We start from the raw sequence: 16,947 nt of genomic DNA on the forward strand, positions 1-16,947 counted from the left end.
AATAATTCAGGCTGACTTTGATTCCATGCTAGTGACATCTCACATTCCTTCCCTGTTTGGTAAATATTTAGTAAGCTCTCACATCTGGCATAGTTCTAGCCAAATACTTCATGCAGTTATGTGCTCATACAGTCAAAAAGAATATACCAGCAGAATATTGAACTGGGAGTGTGATGGTTGATGTTGAGTTGCTTGACTTTCTTTCCGCCAGTTGCCTGTTGGTCTTATGACTTTGGTAAAGGCAGTTAACCCCGGAAGAGCCTCTCTTTCTCTGTGAAGCCTCTAAGTGTACCAGAAGGGAGTAATGAAAGTCAGGTCCTATGTCAGAAGAGTCTGCACAGCCATACATGTTTCTACAGCGTTGTTAGCATTTCTGTACAGCACACTTGGCCACAGTGAGACCATTGCCGCATTGTGTGCACAGTGTGTAAACACAAGCTCAGAAGTCAGGCAGATCTCACTTCTGATCTTCATCCTGGATAACACTATGAAATGCTTAGACGAATCCTGGCATACGCTGGGAATTTAGTTTGGTTATGCTCATATTATCCCAGCCTCTAGCATACATTCCAGCTTCCAGCTTCAATGGTTATGAACAAAATGGGATTTCTTCCTTTATTAAATTATATAATTCTTGAAATGACAAATGAAAAGTGTTTATATTTACCAGTATCAACATTGTTTTTGGAATATGTATGCATCATGGGATGGCTAACCCAAAGTAGATAGCATGCATTCCTTCACATAGTTTTTGTTGTTTTGTGTGTGTGCTAAGATTACTTGAAATCTCCTAGAGTGCTGCATGCCTATGGTCCCAGCATTGAGGCCTGTGGGGTGTTTATCCACCAACCCCACAGTTTTCTTGAGTGAGAGTAGCAGGAAATATTAGAAGGATCTAGATTGTGGAGATAAACAGAGAGAAAATACAGGATAGCCTCGAGAGGACCTGGAACCTTTCCTTATCCAGTTATTTCAACAAGCCCTGAGTGTCTCTGCCCCAGGGTATTTATAGAGACGCCAAGCGGTGGAGCAAAAGACCTCCCCCCCAGCACAGCCAAGTTTAGACCATCTCAGACACCTGCACTCAGGCCCGTAGTCCTAATCATCCTCTCTGTGCGGACCTGCTGGATAAAGCCACAAGGAACCTGAAAATGGGCTCCCACAGAAGCCAAAGACAAAAATAGTGAGTTTAAAGCTAGCCTGGGCTACATAAGAGCTCCAAGCTAACCTGTGCTATATAACAATATCCTAACTCAATATCTAATACAAAAAAAAAAAACCCAAAAAGCAAAAAAAAAACAAAACAAAATAACCTCTTGGAGATTTTCAAGACTGCAGGCATTTTTAATTACAGTCTAATTATGTGTCTTGTACGTAATTGTCTAATCTAACTGAAGTTTTGGAGCCTTTGACTTACATTTCCTCAACTCCACCATGCTACTCTCTGCTTCTGTGAGATAAAAATTTTTGAGAAACCATAGTTAAGTGAAATCCTTTGGTATTTTACTTAGAACACCTGGCTTGTTTCACTTAACGAAGTTCTCCGTGTTTACCTATGCTATCACAAGTTAATTTTTCCGACACTGGTGGATTTTCACAGTGTATACACGAGACTCATTTTCCTTCTCCAGTCATCCGCTGACAATGCTTAGGTGATTCTGTTCCCTGGTCATTGGGGATATTGGTGCAGCGAATGTGAGTGTGTATTTCGTTTCTTTGTTGGACTTTTAAAAATGTCTTATGCCGGCAGGTGTGCCTCACATACCTCCCAACACTGAGAATCATGAGCCCAGCCAGGCTGGGTTACAGAGTGAGGCTCCGTATACTTAAAAATGGTTTTGTAGAACACGGGACTAGCACAAACTAAAACACAGAAGAAGAAACAAAGAAAATGTAGTAGTTGGGGGAGTAAGAGAGGGATGTGAAATGAAATGAAATAATGGAAGATGTTGAAAAATAGACTGAGGTTACATGAGAGACTTGAATTCTAAACTCCAGAAGGCCTGAATGATAGGCACTTGGAGCTGTTGGAAGCATCTTGAACGAGACCATCTGACCAGGGCTGTAGTTCAGGATTAGTTCAATAACAGTGTCAGAGGTGTCTTGAGCCTCAGTGTGAAGACACTTGTGAAAGACAGTGTTAAAGGTGTGAGACGTCTCAGTGTGTGAAGACACTTGTGAAAGGTGGTGTCAAAGGTGTGAGATGGATCAGTGTGTAAAAGCACTTGTGTAAGGCGGTGTCAAAGGTGTGAGACAGCTCAGTGTGAAGACACTTGTGAAAGACAGTGTTAAAGGTGTGGGACGGCTCAGTGTGCAACTTTATGCAGAGCCAGACAACTTGAGTTCAATCCCGGGAACTAAAACAGTTCCCACAAGTTTTCTGACTGCCACACGTTGTGCTTTGGGAAGAATGTTCTTAAAGAATGCTGTCTTGATTGAGGGGGAAACTGAGTTAGAAAGTCATTGCAGGGGTCTCATAAGAGATGGTGAGGGCGCAGTAGAATCAGGATGTTGGATATTCATGGCCTCCCTTCATGAGGAGGCCTGGATCTTGGAGACATCTTTCTACAACAGGAGCTTTTGTTTTGCTTTTGCTCAGAGGCCGTGCTTTTCGAATGCCTCCCCAGAGGAGGGCCAGCCACGAAGAGCTGAGGAGATGGTGGCAGAGGGACAGCCAGTGCCCTGATTTCCACTTGGCCTTTAATTGTGCACTGCTGTTCTGGAATTCCAACTCATCTAAAATATGTTCATGGTAGCAGTTAGGAAAGAGAAATGCCAGTTGTCCTAGCTAGTAAACAGGATTTTTTTTTTTTTTTTTTTGCAAAAAGAAATATTTGTGAACTTCTGCTGCAGTGAGAATTAAAAGTCCTACGTGGTGTTTTGAAAACTGCATTGGTTTTAGGAACACAGTCATAACATAGTCTAAACCAACAAACGTGGATCTTACTTTAAAAATAAAGAAACAAGCCAGGTGTGGTGGCCCATGACTTCAATCCCAGCACTCAGGAGGCAGGGGCAGGCAGATCTCTGTGAGTGGGAGACCAGCAGAGTAAGACCTTATCTTTAAAAATTGAAAAGAAAACAAGCTCTAGTTATACTGGGTGGCGTGTTAGGTTTTTCAAGCATTATGTTGTTTGGTGACATCTCAAATCGAAGGAAAACAGTTATTTTTATTGATGGTTCTTGTCATGTGGGATGAGGAGTGGGAGGAACACAGTATCGTTCACCTGGTGGGAACGTCTTTCCAACCACCAGAGCCTGCTGAGCTTGAGCGGTGTTCTGCTCTCAGAGGACGTTCCTGCCCTCAATCCCGTCAGTAAGAAACTGTGGGTGAACTGTCCAGCTGAGAAACAAAGTAGCATAAAAATAAAATGGCAAGCAAGGTGACAGGACATCGTGCAGTCCCAGCTCTCAGGAGGTGAAGACAGGATTTAAGTCTAAGACCAGCCTGGGCTGCACAGTGAGACTCTGTCTCAAAACTTATTAAATTAGGAGGTTGGGGAGTGAGTCATGAGCATGAGGGCCTGAGTGTGAATCTTTAGCACAGGTTTGAAAGCTCCATGAGGCAGAATATGTCTGTCACCCCAGTGCTGGCCAGCCAGTCTAGGCAGTTGGTGAGCCCCAGGGTTAGTGCTTTCTCTCCTGTGTACATGAACACACACACACACACACACACATACACACATTTTTTTAACTATTGAAAATTCATACAATATAATCTGATCATGATTTCTCCTTCCAGACCCTCTCCAGTCATGCAACTCCATGCCTTCTTTCTCTGTTTAGAAAACAAAAAGGCAAATAAAAAAAAGGAAATAAACCCGAATAAAAATAAATAGCAAAAGAGCACAAGAAATACACACACAAGTATGCACACATACAAACAAACAAAAACAACCATAAAAACAGAAAATCGGGAACCATTCAAGCAAAAGACAAGTGAGATAAAAAATGCCCAAACAAATCAATATGAGACAAAAAAATATCTGCAAAAATACCATTGAGTTCATTCTGTGTTGCCGGACCTGCCTTGAAGTGTGGTTTATATACCCAGCGAGACTCCACTGGAGAGAATTACTTTTCCTCTGCAGGCGATTGTCACTTGGAGATAGCTTCTGGGCTTGTGTCTCCTTCCCTCTCTCAGTGCCAGGAGCCCCTTTGGCGTGAACCTGTGCGGCCCGTGCGTGTTGCCACGGTCTCTGTGAATCAGTGCGTCAGCCCTGTCGTGTCGGGAAGACACTGTTTCCTTGGAGCCATCCATCCCCTCTGGCTCCGACAGCCTTTCTGCTTCCGTTTCTTCACATTTCCAGAGCCCTGAGGGGAGGGCTTTGATGAAGACACCCCATTTAGGGCTGAGTACTCCGAAGTCTCTCACTCTGTGCACATTGTCCATTGTGGGTCTTGATGCACTGTTCCCATCTCCTGCAAGAGGAAGCTTCTGTGGTCTGAGTCCCAGCCCAGTGTGGCCCTGTTTTTTCCCCCTAATTAAAAAAAAGTTAAAACATTAAGCTAAAATAAGTGAAAAAACAACCATCATAACCTTATTTAGGAGATTCCCAGTGAACCCAGTAGAGGAAGAGAAGTTTGGAATTTTAGAAGGTGTGCTAAAAAAAATGTCCTTAATAGGACACAGGGACGGGGACACACACACACACACACACACACACACACACCTATACCATCTTTGGGTGATGTTGTGGTAACATTTACTCATCTATGGTCCTGACTTCCTGTGTTTCCTGACTTTGGTCTTCCTGGGGAGACCATGAGCAGCCTTGGCCAAGCCAGCCACATTGAACAGGTGGTTTGAAGATCAGCAAGAGAGAAGTAAACACCTACCCCCTGGATTAACAGACTCATCCTGTCAGTGGCCACTTTCCTTCAGCCAGATGGTCCTCAGGCCACCTGGGATCCTTGTTCCTTAGAGTCATGCTTCTGACCTCCTTCCTGTCTCTGACTGTTGGCCATGTTTTAAGCTCTTGGCAAGTGGGGTGATTTAATGGCTCCTTGCCCTGCGAACCATTCAATTCTCAGAGTGGAGGTACAATTTCATTCGTGGATTGTTTAAGCACTCATAATCTACTTGTAAACCTTAGCTTGCCTAGAAAGTAAATGCCTCATTTCCAGCCATCCTCAATTCCTTTTGGATTTTGACTTCAGGTCTTCCTCAGTGGAGGCATGTCTAACTGAAAGCAGAAGAGAGCGTTTAAAATGTGACTGTAGTACAGCTTGGAGCATGGCCTTTGAAGGGAGGCAGACCCAGGAGGGATGAATACAGCATCAGACAAAGGGCATGAAAGAAGCACAGATGTTGGCATCAGATTCCCCGCATACATAATTAGGATGGAAAAGAGATGTTAATGGATGTTTCCAGAGAAACAGTAAACATGAGATGCATGAGTGCTGGCAGAGTAGTACACTGTCTTACAGAAAAACATTTTATGAGATAATATCAAGTATAGTATAATGAATACATAAATCAGTAAGTAGTTGTCTATCGTATAATCAAATAATATGCATGGACATAATTGTATTGCTGCACTTTCATGTGACTAGTGGCACTGTAGTTTTATACCAGCATCACCGTCAATGTGTGATGCATGTGCTAGTTTTTATGTCAGTGGCACAGGTTAGAGTCATTTTTGGAGGAGAGAACTTTGAGAAAATGTCCTTGGTAGATTGGCCTGTAGACGAGTGTGCAGAGCATTTTCTTAGTGATTGGAGTGAGAACAAGCCATGAGGAGCGAGCTAGTAAGCAGCAGTCCTCTGTGGCCTCTGCATCAGTTTCTGCCTTCAGTTCCCACCTGACTTCCCTCACTGATGGACCTTGATTGGGACATGTAATCTGAAACACACCCTTTCCTCCCCCCATAGTTACTTTTGGTTGGTGTTTTAGCACAGCAATAGAAACCCTAAGACATGGAACTCCACTATGTATATGGTTCATCATTGAAACATTACTTTGTGAAGGTTCACTGTACCCAATACTTGTTTCTTTGGGGGCTTTTTATTGTTGGTTTGTTGACAGGTCCTTGCTATATAGGCTTGACAGCTCTCTGGAACCCATCCAGTGGCCAGAGCTGGCAGCTTTTCTGCCCTGGCTCTTTGCAGCCCTTTATCCTCCATCAGCTTCATCTTCCTGGCCTGTTTTCACTCTCCTTTGCTTCTGCCCAACCTGCCTTATAAAAACAGGGAAGTCATGGTTTCTACTTATTGAGCAGACATCTGATATTTCATGTGCCCTTTGAGTGGTGTAACTTAGATCTCGAATATTCATTCATTTCTTTTATTACATTATTGATAAATGGTCACGTGTGGTGGTTTGAAAGAAAATGGCCCCCAAAGAGAGTGACACTATTTGGAGGTCTGGCTTTATTAGAGTAGGTGTGACCTTGTTGGAAGAAGTGTGTCACTGTGGAGGTGGGCTTTGAGGTCTCCTATATGCTTACGCTTTGTTCAGTGTGATATTCAGTCTACTTCCTGTTGCCTGCATATCAACATGTAGCATCTCCTTCTCCAGCACCATGTCTGCCTGCATGATGATAATGGACTAAACCTCTGAAACTGGAAGCTGCCCACTTCAATGAGATGTTTTCCTTTATAAGAGTTGCCGTGGTTGGGGTGTCTCTTCACAGCAATAGAAACCCTAAGACATCATGTATCTTAGTGACTACATCAGTCCAACGATATGCTTTATCTCAGCACATAGGATTACAATTCTGTGGGAGAAATAATTTTTCAGTGTCTATTGGCTTGTGAAAACTGAATGTGTGGGCATAAACATCCAGATAATTAATAAAATACAAAGAAAGAGAGCCAAAGATGAGGAAAGAAATTCCAGCAAGCCTTCAGCACATCTTTCTTAGTCGTGTTACCAGAACTGACAAAGTTCATTGTCCAGGTTCCTGTTCCTGACAAACTGTTGACAAGAAGAAGAAGGGAACTGACCTGAGACAGGCAGGCCTGGGCTGGAACAGAGCAGGGACCACCTTTCCTGAGGAATGCTGCAGGCAGCCGGAATCAGTGCCAATGGAGCAAATGGACCGCCATGTCTGCTGGCTTAATGGAGGTGGCAGGATGGCTTCTCCAGAAGCGGTGTCCGCATAGCATTAGGAACACTGCACCCACAGCTGTGCCGTGTGTGTGGTCCGAGACGGAGTGAACGAAGAATAACGTCTGTTTTGCTTTTCTTTTACTATCCCACAGGACCTGGGTAGCACTGAACCTGTCAGTAGTGAGGAAGACAGCAATGTGGACGTTAAACACCTGCCTGACCCCGGAAGCCCCAAACCGGTAAGAATCCTAGACTGGGAGGGCGCAGGGCTTGCACTTACTCCCCTAGAGGAAGGACTGGCTGCCTCTTGTCTTGATCACTAGGTGCTTTGAGCTCTGAGACGGGAAGAGCTTTCCACTCAGCGAGTGAGTGGTCCTCCCTACACAGCATCGCCCCCACCACACTTGAGCTGTGCTGTCTAGGACGACAGTGGCAGCCAAGCACTCCTTCCAATCCAGTTCAGCCCTGGGTATCTTCAGGGTCTGGACTGAAGGAACCTTAGCCACACAGGAGGAGATGATGTCTTAGATTCCTAGTAAAAGATACTTAGTCGCCAATGGTGAGGGAAGTTGTGGCTCCCCTACCAGGTGCACAGGATAGCTTGTTGTTTAATCATCTGCTTTAAGCCAAGCTCTCTGCTGTGTTCTGCATCTGGGAGAGCGGTAACTTATTTACACATAAGGTCGATGGCTGCTTTGTGTGCATGCTCTCTGTATCCATGCCTTTCTTCATGATGTGCTTTCTGGTTTGTAGCCCATCACTTCCAAAGTTGGACTGCAGTTGTTAGAAAGGAATGTTTTGGTTGTTGCTCCCCTGCCCGTTTCAAATGTCCATAGACCTCCAGAAGTCCACCACTTAGATGGTTCTAAATCTGCCTGAGGTTTATTTTACTTCAAGGAGTTTGAGAAGTCATCCATTTCTTTATCTTCTTTCAGATTTTACAAAAAAATATGAGTCAGAACTGCTTAGATTTTATCTCCAACTAAGTGAACTGATTTGTTCAGGCTTAACGAAAAGGTTGTCTCAGCAAGAGTAGAAATTGTAGCAGACCACAGTTGGGCGAACCTCTTGGGACCCTAGACCCCCAGTATCAAGGGGAGCAATAATAACACATGGGGAGCCCTGCTTCTCTTCCAAGAGACAATGCACATCTGCACTGAAGGGCCATTCATTTAAATACAGGTTAACTTATTCTTTGGGACACTGTGTCACTATGGATACATTAGAGCAGTGGTTCTCAACCTTCCTAATGCTGTGACCCTTTAATACAGTTTCTCGTGTTGTGGTGACCTACCAACCATAAAAGTATTTCGTTGCTACTTTATAACTGTAATTTTGCTACTGCTATGAATCATAATGTAAATATCTGATATGCAACCCGAAAAGAGTCCTGACCTACAGGTTGAGAACCACTGCATTAAAGAAAAGTATTTTAAAGCAACATCATTTCTATAACAGCCCTCAAGTCAATCCCCAGAAGTAATGGGAGAGAAGGAGGGAGGGGAGGGGGGCATCCTCTTATTTCTTGAAGAGTCTGATAGTACCCACAAGGCTCTCCTGGAGGCTGCAGAGAAAAGCCATCCTTTATGCACTCTGCTCCTAGGCACCAATAGTGAAGAGCTGGTTCGCAGACAACCTAAGAGGCCTGAAGTATAGAACTTCATTTTAAAATTGTGTGTGTGTGTGTGTGTGTGTGTGTGTTGCCTGCATGTATGTGTGTCTGAGTACTACATATGTGCCTTGTCTGGGCTTATTTTTAGATATCAACTCATCCGAGAATAACTGGGTCCCCTCTCTTGTTATGTCTCTCTCCCCTTTTTTCCTTCCCTTCCCATCTTCCTCGTTTTCTGGTATTCTAGAATTTCTGTCATCATCCCCGGTAGAACCTCTCCATGGTCTAACTGAGAGAAGAAAGATAACTGAATTTGGACACATTTTTGGCATTATATAAATGGTCTCATATAAAATATTAAGAGTTTGGCCTTAGCCTGTTGTGGTGGCACATGACTTTATCCCCTCAGCTTATATTCCTAGTAAGGGTAGAACCAAGGTTTGGATCCAAGGAGTCTGGCTCCAGTGTGTACTAGTCTCAAACTTGGAATGATCTTCCTGCTTCAGCCTTCCAAATGCTGGGGTTACAGATGTGAGGCACCATACCCTGGCCTCATAATCCCCAAGTGAGGTGATGTTGATTTTGTAATTCTTATTAAAGCATTAGCAGGTGGTAATGAAAGGATTGTGTTCAGCGTGGTTAGTGTACAACTTGGAAAAGTGGAGTGCACTTTTTACCCCCAGAATGAAAGCACTAACCTACTGATGGTTCTCCAGGGAGAAAGCCCAGTAAGATGGGTGTGTGAGAGAGGGTACCAGGGAAACTGACTTACTTGACCGCGGAATCTCGGAAGCCCCACAATAGATTGTCTGTAAGCTGAAGAGCCACGGAAGCCAAGTCCAAAGGCCTTAGAACCAGGAATGTCACTGGGACAAGTTGTGGGATTCACACACTGGAGATCCTGGGACAGTGGTGTCCAAGGCCAGGAGCTGGTACCGCTGCTCCAGGAAGGGTGGGGAAGAGGAAGTACTCTAGGCTCACCTGTGAAAGCAGTAGCAAGAGACAGGAAACTGAGATGCTGAAACATGAACTAAGTTGCCTAAAACCACCCAGCTGGGAGGCTGCTCTCTAAAGCACTGTGTAATAGTGCGAATCACAGAGATGCAGACACAATGAAACCAAAGTCCACCAACCACGAGGATCACTCTTCCATCTGCGCTCTCTCTCTCTCTCTCTCTCTCTCTCTCTCTCAATCATCAACTCCAAACATTGGAAAATTTTGATATAGAAACAGTTCATTAAAGAGGTGAATTTTAATGGCTCAACAGTTAAGAGCACTAGCTATTCTTCCAGAGGACCTGGGTTCAGTTCCAGCACCCACATGGCAGCTCACAACGGTCTGTTTTGTGAAACTATTTAACAACAATGCAGATGTGTGTCAAGTGATGCCTGGTCTTTCAAACCTAGTTCATGGCTCACATATATAGCCTCCATAACATTTCCCATTTCTCGCAGTTTTTTAAAGTTGTTTCAGGTTTCTGTTTTGGTTTGGTTTGGTTTGGTTTTCATGCTGTCAGTGGCCTTCCTTGCTACTATTGTCTGACCCTTAGCACAAGAATAGAGAAGTGGGAGAACTAGGTAACTAGGTAGCATACAACCTGGAGTTTCTCTGTAATTTTAGAATTTATAGGGTGCCAAGATGCCTGGGGAAGCGTGAGCCGTTTCCGGAATTAACTTTCAACTGACCTAAGTAGTCTGTGGTGTGAAAACTCAGATGGAAGCCAGCAGCTCATTTCACCACTTCAGGGTGTCATCCGCTGGGCTGCCTGATCTTAGGAGCACTCTGCTCCCTTCACATGCCTGGCCCATGTAAGCTTTGCAAGCACACTTCAGGAGAGATCAGTTTCTCTTGTATTCAATAGTGCCCGTGTGTCAAAATGCCCTGGTGTGACTCGCCTTTCCAAATGCCAGGACTCTCGGGTACAAACGAAGAGCCTGAGTCTGTAAAGACCTGAATCTTCCTCCTCCAGTCACTGGCTCTGAAATGGCTCACACTGCCCTTCTGACTCCTCCTCCAAGCCTGCCTATCTGCTGCCTCTTTGTTGTGGGGATTGAGTAGATTCTGCACATGAAACTCAACAGCACTTGCCTGAAGCAAGGCTTAGTCTGAAGCAGCTAGCATTAATACCAGATTCTGCCTAGGTAAAATCCAAATGCCCCAACGCCCTCATTTGTCAGCCTACATTTTCTTAGAAGCTGCAGTATGACTCTCTAAGTTACAAGGAAACAGGAAGAGCGACCACCAAAGAGTTCTTCACAAAGCTCAGTCTAATCAATGTCATGTCCACTGTATCCTGTCTAAAGTCTTCATTTTAGATGGCCCTTTTTCTGATAACACGTGATGGCTAGCCTCGTGCTGATAATCATTCCTCACTTACAAGGCTCCAGGTTCATGTATTACCCCCTAATATTACTTTGTGTGGTGGGGGGAGGGTGCACATGTGGGGGATGGGAGCCAGATGTCAGCCTCCAGTCTCTTCCTCGGGCACCATCTACCTTGTTTTTTGAGGCATTCTCTCACTGTCCCTGAGACTCCCTGGTCAGCTAGCCCCTGGGATCCACCTATCCCTGCCTCTCGGTGCTGGGATTTCAAGTGTGCACCACTCTGCCCAATTTTTATGTAGGTTCTGGGGCATCAAACACCAGACACAAAGCAAGCACTTCATGCACCGAGCTACACCCCCCACCCTCCACCTAGTCTCGCTTCAGTCTCTCTTGCTCTCCTCTGGAAAACCAGCTGCATCCCCAAAGGTCACTTTCAAAGTTTCACAGCCTGTTGAAACTGCTGTCTGAGAAAAATCCTCTTCATTTTCACGTTTCGTCCCTGGATTAAAGAGAGCACTTCACACCGTTAGATGAACAGACAGGAGGGAACAGGAAAAGGCTGCCTGTGCTTTAAACCTGATCGTGAGAGGCTGGGACTGGCTAACTTTAAAAGAGGAAGTGGGTGGGAGGGAGAAAATGTGCTGAGGTGATGCCATGGTCACTTTGGAAGTCTTTCTTTATCAAGTGGGGCTGCTGAGCTGATTAAAGTTCTCCCCTGATTTTGGAACTGACACTCAACTGTGGCACATAATCCTACGTGATTTTCTAGTGAGTGTAGGTGTGTGAGAGTCGACTTCCTGGCTGGTATTTCCAACAGATGTGACTTCGTGCATCGTCATTCCTGTCCAAATCCACCATAGAAATGGCATCCACAGCAAGGGCCTGGGGATTCTCTGCAAGGAGCAGGAAACCGGCTGAGCCAGCGCTGGCCCCTCTCTCATGACAGTGCGCACATTGCCTATGTGGAGTTCAAGTGCGTTCAGACGCGTGGCATTTTTCACAGCTCATTGTCCTTTATATCTCCATCTCAGAGACGACTTGGGATTTGCTCAGATGATGAATTTCCCTTTTCAAGTCGTAAAAATGACAGTGGATTTCTAATCAAATCTACTTCATGGACATGCAAGACAAAGCTTCTGGCTTTTTCATTCATCCCCTTCCCTCTTGTGTGGTAATGAAAACCACAGAGACAGAAGAGTAACAAGGCAGGCAACCTCATGAATACAAGGATGGAAGCAGGGGGACACATTTTAACACTGGTTTACACTTCTTCCTCACCTCCACGCCACCTCACCCCACCCCATTCCTCCTGCCCAGTGAGTGACTGGCCCACTGAGGAGACTTCACTTGAATTTGTGCTTACATGGAAGGAATCACTTGTTAGCAACCTTTTTTTTTTTCCTAACTGGAGAAAGGGCAGGGCACAGGGCTCAGCTGCCTTGCCCATACCAGGGGCCGACTGAGGCCTGGGCTTCTTGGAAAGCAGCACTGCTCAGCACTGGCCTGTGAGGGAGGATTAGCTTCCTGGAGAAGCCTTGCTTGCTGGTCTTATATTAAAACTCCGGAAGCTAAGACCTGTGTAGGCTGTGGTGTCTTTCAAAGGAAACTGTAAGTCCACAGAATCTTTCAGATGTAAACCATTTATACCAAAGACCTGTGTGTCCTGGGCACATCACTGACCGTAATGCCCATGGCCCACTCTGCCCAGGAGCTTCCAGAAATACTGAGAGTAGTGGCGGCTAATGTTTGCAGTGTTCACTGTGTACTCTGAAAAGCATCACTCTAGTCCATACTGTATGGGAGAGTGATACCATTTTTAGGTTGGTCCCAATATTAACCCATGTTTTTCTTGAGATCAACCCTACTATTAACCCATTTTATAGATAAAACTGAGGTAGAGAGAGAGAAGTGGCACAGAGAGGATTGAATACAACTTTAAAGAAGTGATTATTAGGACTGGAAATATGGAACAGTGGGTAAAATGCTTGCTCTGTAAGCATGGGGATCTGTGTTCAAATCCTGTGGGAAGTAGAGAAGGAAAGCCCCCAGAGGTTCCTAGGCCAGCTAGCCTGGCATATGCAGCGACAAAGAGACCCTGCCTCAAACAAACCTAAGATTGACCTCTGACCTCTACGTACATACTCAGACATGCACACACCACACAAATTCATGAATATACATATCCCACTTAGATTTGAAGGAGGGATCAATGCTTATACACAGGTACTCCCAGCAACTTGGGAGACTGACAGTTTGACCTTCTAACACATCCAGAGCTCACCTCCAGATATTCTTGGTGTTATAAATATTAAAAGGACAGTTGGGGTCCATTCTCTAATAGCCTGGGACAGTTGCCGTAAAAGACATTTCTTTACTCCTCTTGGTGTTTTGGTGACACCTCAGCTGAGCGTCTTCGTTCTTGTGTTGTCGCAGCCGTCACTGTCACCCTGGGAGTTGTCACTTCCTTTAGCTCTAGCAGAACCAAGAGTGGAGAACGCAGATGTCCACAGGAATTATGATTCTAGGAAAGACTCTGAAGCGGTGGGGAGGGCTGGTATCTTCCAGTGTGCAAACTCTCTTTGGAATGTAAAGAATTCCTTTGGGTTGAGCTCCATCAACATTTGCCACTGAGCTGAGTTCCTGAACTATGAAACATGAATATGTGGGCTAGGGATAGTTTCTCTCAAGTTTAACAAAATTTTTTAAAGAAAAGTTCTCGTGCAGTGGGAGTCTTTAGTGACCTTACTTAGGCAAAAGTAGAAATTCACTTAAAGGCTGTAGATGTTGTCCTTGTCACCTGTAGTCACTGCAGGGATGGAATTATCATTTGACTCAGGAACATTTGGGGCCAGGAGTGTCTCAGCTGTGCTCATCAGGCAGACAACCCCTCCCCCCAGCATGGTGTGCACATCACTCCTGGGGCTAAGCCTCTGCCAGACAGAGCTGACATCTCCTCCCTTGAGTCACTAGAATCTGAAGATCTCTGTTCTTGTTTGGTCCCAATGTCTACCCTTAGTCCATTACTGTGTTCATGGAGAAGGGGCACTTTAATTACCTAGTTGCAGAACAGGAGTGTGGTGATTTGAATGAGAATGGTGTTTGAATGTTTGGTACCCATTGGTGGAACTATTTGGGAAGTATTTGGAGGTGTGGCCTTGTTGGAAGATGTGTCATGAGTAGGTCTTTGAGGTTTCAAAAGCCCACACCATTTTCAGATAGCACTCTCGATGTCTCTCTCTTACTGTCTCCTCTCTCTTGCTGTCTCCTCATTCTCTCTCTCTCCCTGTCTGTCTCTCTATGTCTCCCTGCTCCAGCACCATGCCTTCCCAACTGCTGCCGTACTCCATGCCATGGGTGGTCATGGACTTGGCCTCAGGCACTGTAAGCAAGCCCCAAAAAACTTTGTTCTAGAAGTTGCCTTGGTCTGGTGCCTCTTCACAACAATGAAAAGGTAACAGAGGAGGAGTCAGGCTGCCTTGAGGATTGCAGGCAGACCTGCCTCCCATCGTAACTGGCATCTAGGAGAACCCAATATGGCCTTAACAACTAACACTTTGAAGTACCATCTGCTGATCCATGTGACTTCGTTGCATAAACACTGTCCATTAGGAGCTCCCATGCTGTGCTGAGGCCTTCGATGCCAACCAAATATGCTATGTCCATTTGTTTCAGGAGCTAAGCTGCGAAGTCAGCGTCTTAGAATAGAGCTCCATTGTGCAGTGGCTGGAAGGTGAGCCAGCTCTAAGCCAGTGTGTATGCCAAGGGAAGGAACCTGAGCCGCTGCAGGGCCATGAAGAGCTTCTGTCTCCTTTGAAATCTCAGGTTAGAAATGAACAAGTGCACCTTGTTCTGACCTGGTAGCAAATCTAAGTACAGAGTCTCTCTGAGAGACTGACTGAGGACCTTCTGGCAAAGAATGCGCTCTCTTTCCCTCATGGTTGGTGCCTTGATCAAGAGCCAGCTGTGTCTGCTTGGGTTCTGGCTTAGTGCTACTGTAGACTCTGAAAACAGATGACAGAGTTTGGGGGTTTTGTTTTGGTTTTGGTTTGTTTTAGACAATGTCTCCTGTAGCCCAGACTGGCCTTCAGCTCACTGTATAGCTGAGGATGACTTTAAACTCTGTGTGTGTTGTCACCCCAGGTACTGGGATCACATGTGCACCCCGACACCCAGTCTAAAACAGACCATGACAGTATCTAACACAAGCCCATTATGCACATCAACAAACACGCGGCATGACCAGCTCCGAAACTGGTATATAGTCAGTAGTCGACAGCCTTTAATGTCATAGTTGGCACTCATTCTACACAGCCCCATCCCTTCAGCCGAAAGTTTAAGGTAGTCAGTGTAAGAATAAGGTGGTGTGCGGAACCACACATCACATTTCATCATGCCATCCTGTCGCATTTCTGACCTTGAAGGAAGATGCAGGAACTAATGATTTCCCGGTACCTGTTCGTTCCCCTGACCCATTCAGTATCATTCCTTTGTGGTTATTCATTTCCATAATCATCCCTCCAACTTGTAGGAAAAGGTGGTCAGCACTGGGGCTTCTCCACTGTCACAGCATACCTGCTCTCTAATCAGATGTTGGATTCAGGCTTGCCCACCAGCCCCTTTCCAGGTAGCTTGTTACTACTTTCCTACTGTGGAAAGAAAAAGGGGGAAATGGACCTTTCTAAACCCTCCTCCTACTAATCAGAAGTCAAACCAGTTGGAACCCATATTTTCTGGCCTTTTTTATTTGCAAATGTAAGAAATATCAGGGGGTACTGTTTCCTCTTTCACCGGGACCCATCAACATGGGCCGAGTTCACACCAAGACTTTGAAGAAGGCAGCCCAGGTCATCATTGAGAAGTACTACATGCACCTGGATAATGACTTCCATGCTAACAAGTGCATGTGCGAGGAGAATGCCATTATCCCCGGCAAGATAGCTGGCTATGTCACACATACCTGATGGAGAGGATTTAGAGAGGTGCTGTGAGAGGTATCTCTATCAAGTTGCAGGAGGAAGAGAGAGAAAGGGGAGAGAATCATGTTCCTGAGGTCTCAGCCCTGGATCAGGAGGAGATCATTGAGGTAGATCCTGACACCAAGAAAATGCTGAAACTTCTAGACTTCAGCAGCCTCTCCAACCTGCAGGTCACTCAGTCTACAGTTGGGGGTGAATTTCAAAACACCACATGGAACTGTTTGAATCTGTTGTCATATTTTCAATAAACCTTAAAAAAAAAAAAGAGGAAGAGAAGAGAAAAGAATTATCAGGGGCAGCAAGTAGCTCAACTGGTGTGAGTACCTGCCACCCAGCCTGATGACCTGAGTTTGACCTCTGAACTTAATGGAAAGAACGAACTCCCACAAGTTGTCTTCTGACCTTCATGCACTTGAGTGCTCACACAAACACACATTCATACACACACACACACACACACACACACACACACTAAATAAATAAATAAATAAATAAATAAATAAATAAATGTAAAAACAGTTTAAGAAAAGGGAAAATGAAATTAGTAGTTGTTCTGAGAAATATGTAAATTAGGGGTTTGGGTCCATAGCTAATGTTAGAAACCAGTTCAGGTCACAAAGAAAGAGACCAACTTCTGACCAAAGTGTCTAGATCAAACAATACCCTTGGATGCACTCAGATACTGAGTGGACTCACAGAGACAGGAAATGCATTGGGTTTTTAGTCTAACTCAGGAGGTAGCTGTGTCTTTCCCCCATTGACAGGGCTCTGACTTCAAGGGCTCATTCAGTTGGCTAGTCTGAAAATAATTGGCACACAGGAAATGGAAGGAAGGGGAAAGGGCTACAGACCTTCAAATTCCTAGATAGACCTGTGGGCCTTTGAGTAAACAAAGGTTTTACTGGGTGAGGAGGATTAGAATATTTGCACCAAAGGTAGGAAAGATAAAGATTGTTCTAAACACAATTGTTCTAAACACA

General features: G+C 45.0%; 1 protein-coding gene and 1 pseudogene across 15 annotated transcripts in view; both read left to right on the plus strand.

The window, feature by feature from the left end:
* Positions 1–16,947, plus strand: part of Patj (PATJ crumbs cell polarity complex component) — a 330,512-nt gene that overhangs the window by 225,822 nt on the left and 87,743 nt on the right. For 14 of the 15 annotated variants that reach the window (XM_076564536.1, XM_042271444.2, XM_076564541.1 and 11 more), the window contains one exon: positions 7,207–7,293. The exons of the other annotated variant lie outside the window; for it this stretch is intronic. In XM_076564536.1, coding sequence (XP_076420651.1) covers positions 7,207–7,293 — 87 coding nt within the window. The remainder of the gene's footprint in view (positions 1–7,206; positions 7,294–16,947) is intronic. 15 annotated transcript variants of the gene reach the window in all.
* LOC102906267 (small ribosomal subunit protein eS17 pseudogene) lies at positions 15,665–16,306 on the plus strand (annotated as a pseudogene).

The sequence above is a fragment of the Peromyscus maniculatus genome, chromosome 2, assembly GCF_049852395.1.
Source record: "Peromyscus maniculatus bairdii isolate BWxNUB_F1_BW_parent chromosome 2, HU_Pman_BW_mat_3.1, whole genome shotgun sequence".
In the NCBI taxonomy this organism is placed as follows: Eukaryota; Metazoa; Chordata; class Mammalia; order Rodentia; family Cricetidae; genus Peromyscus; species Peromyscus maniculatus.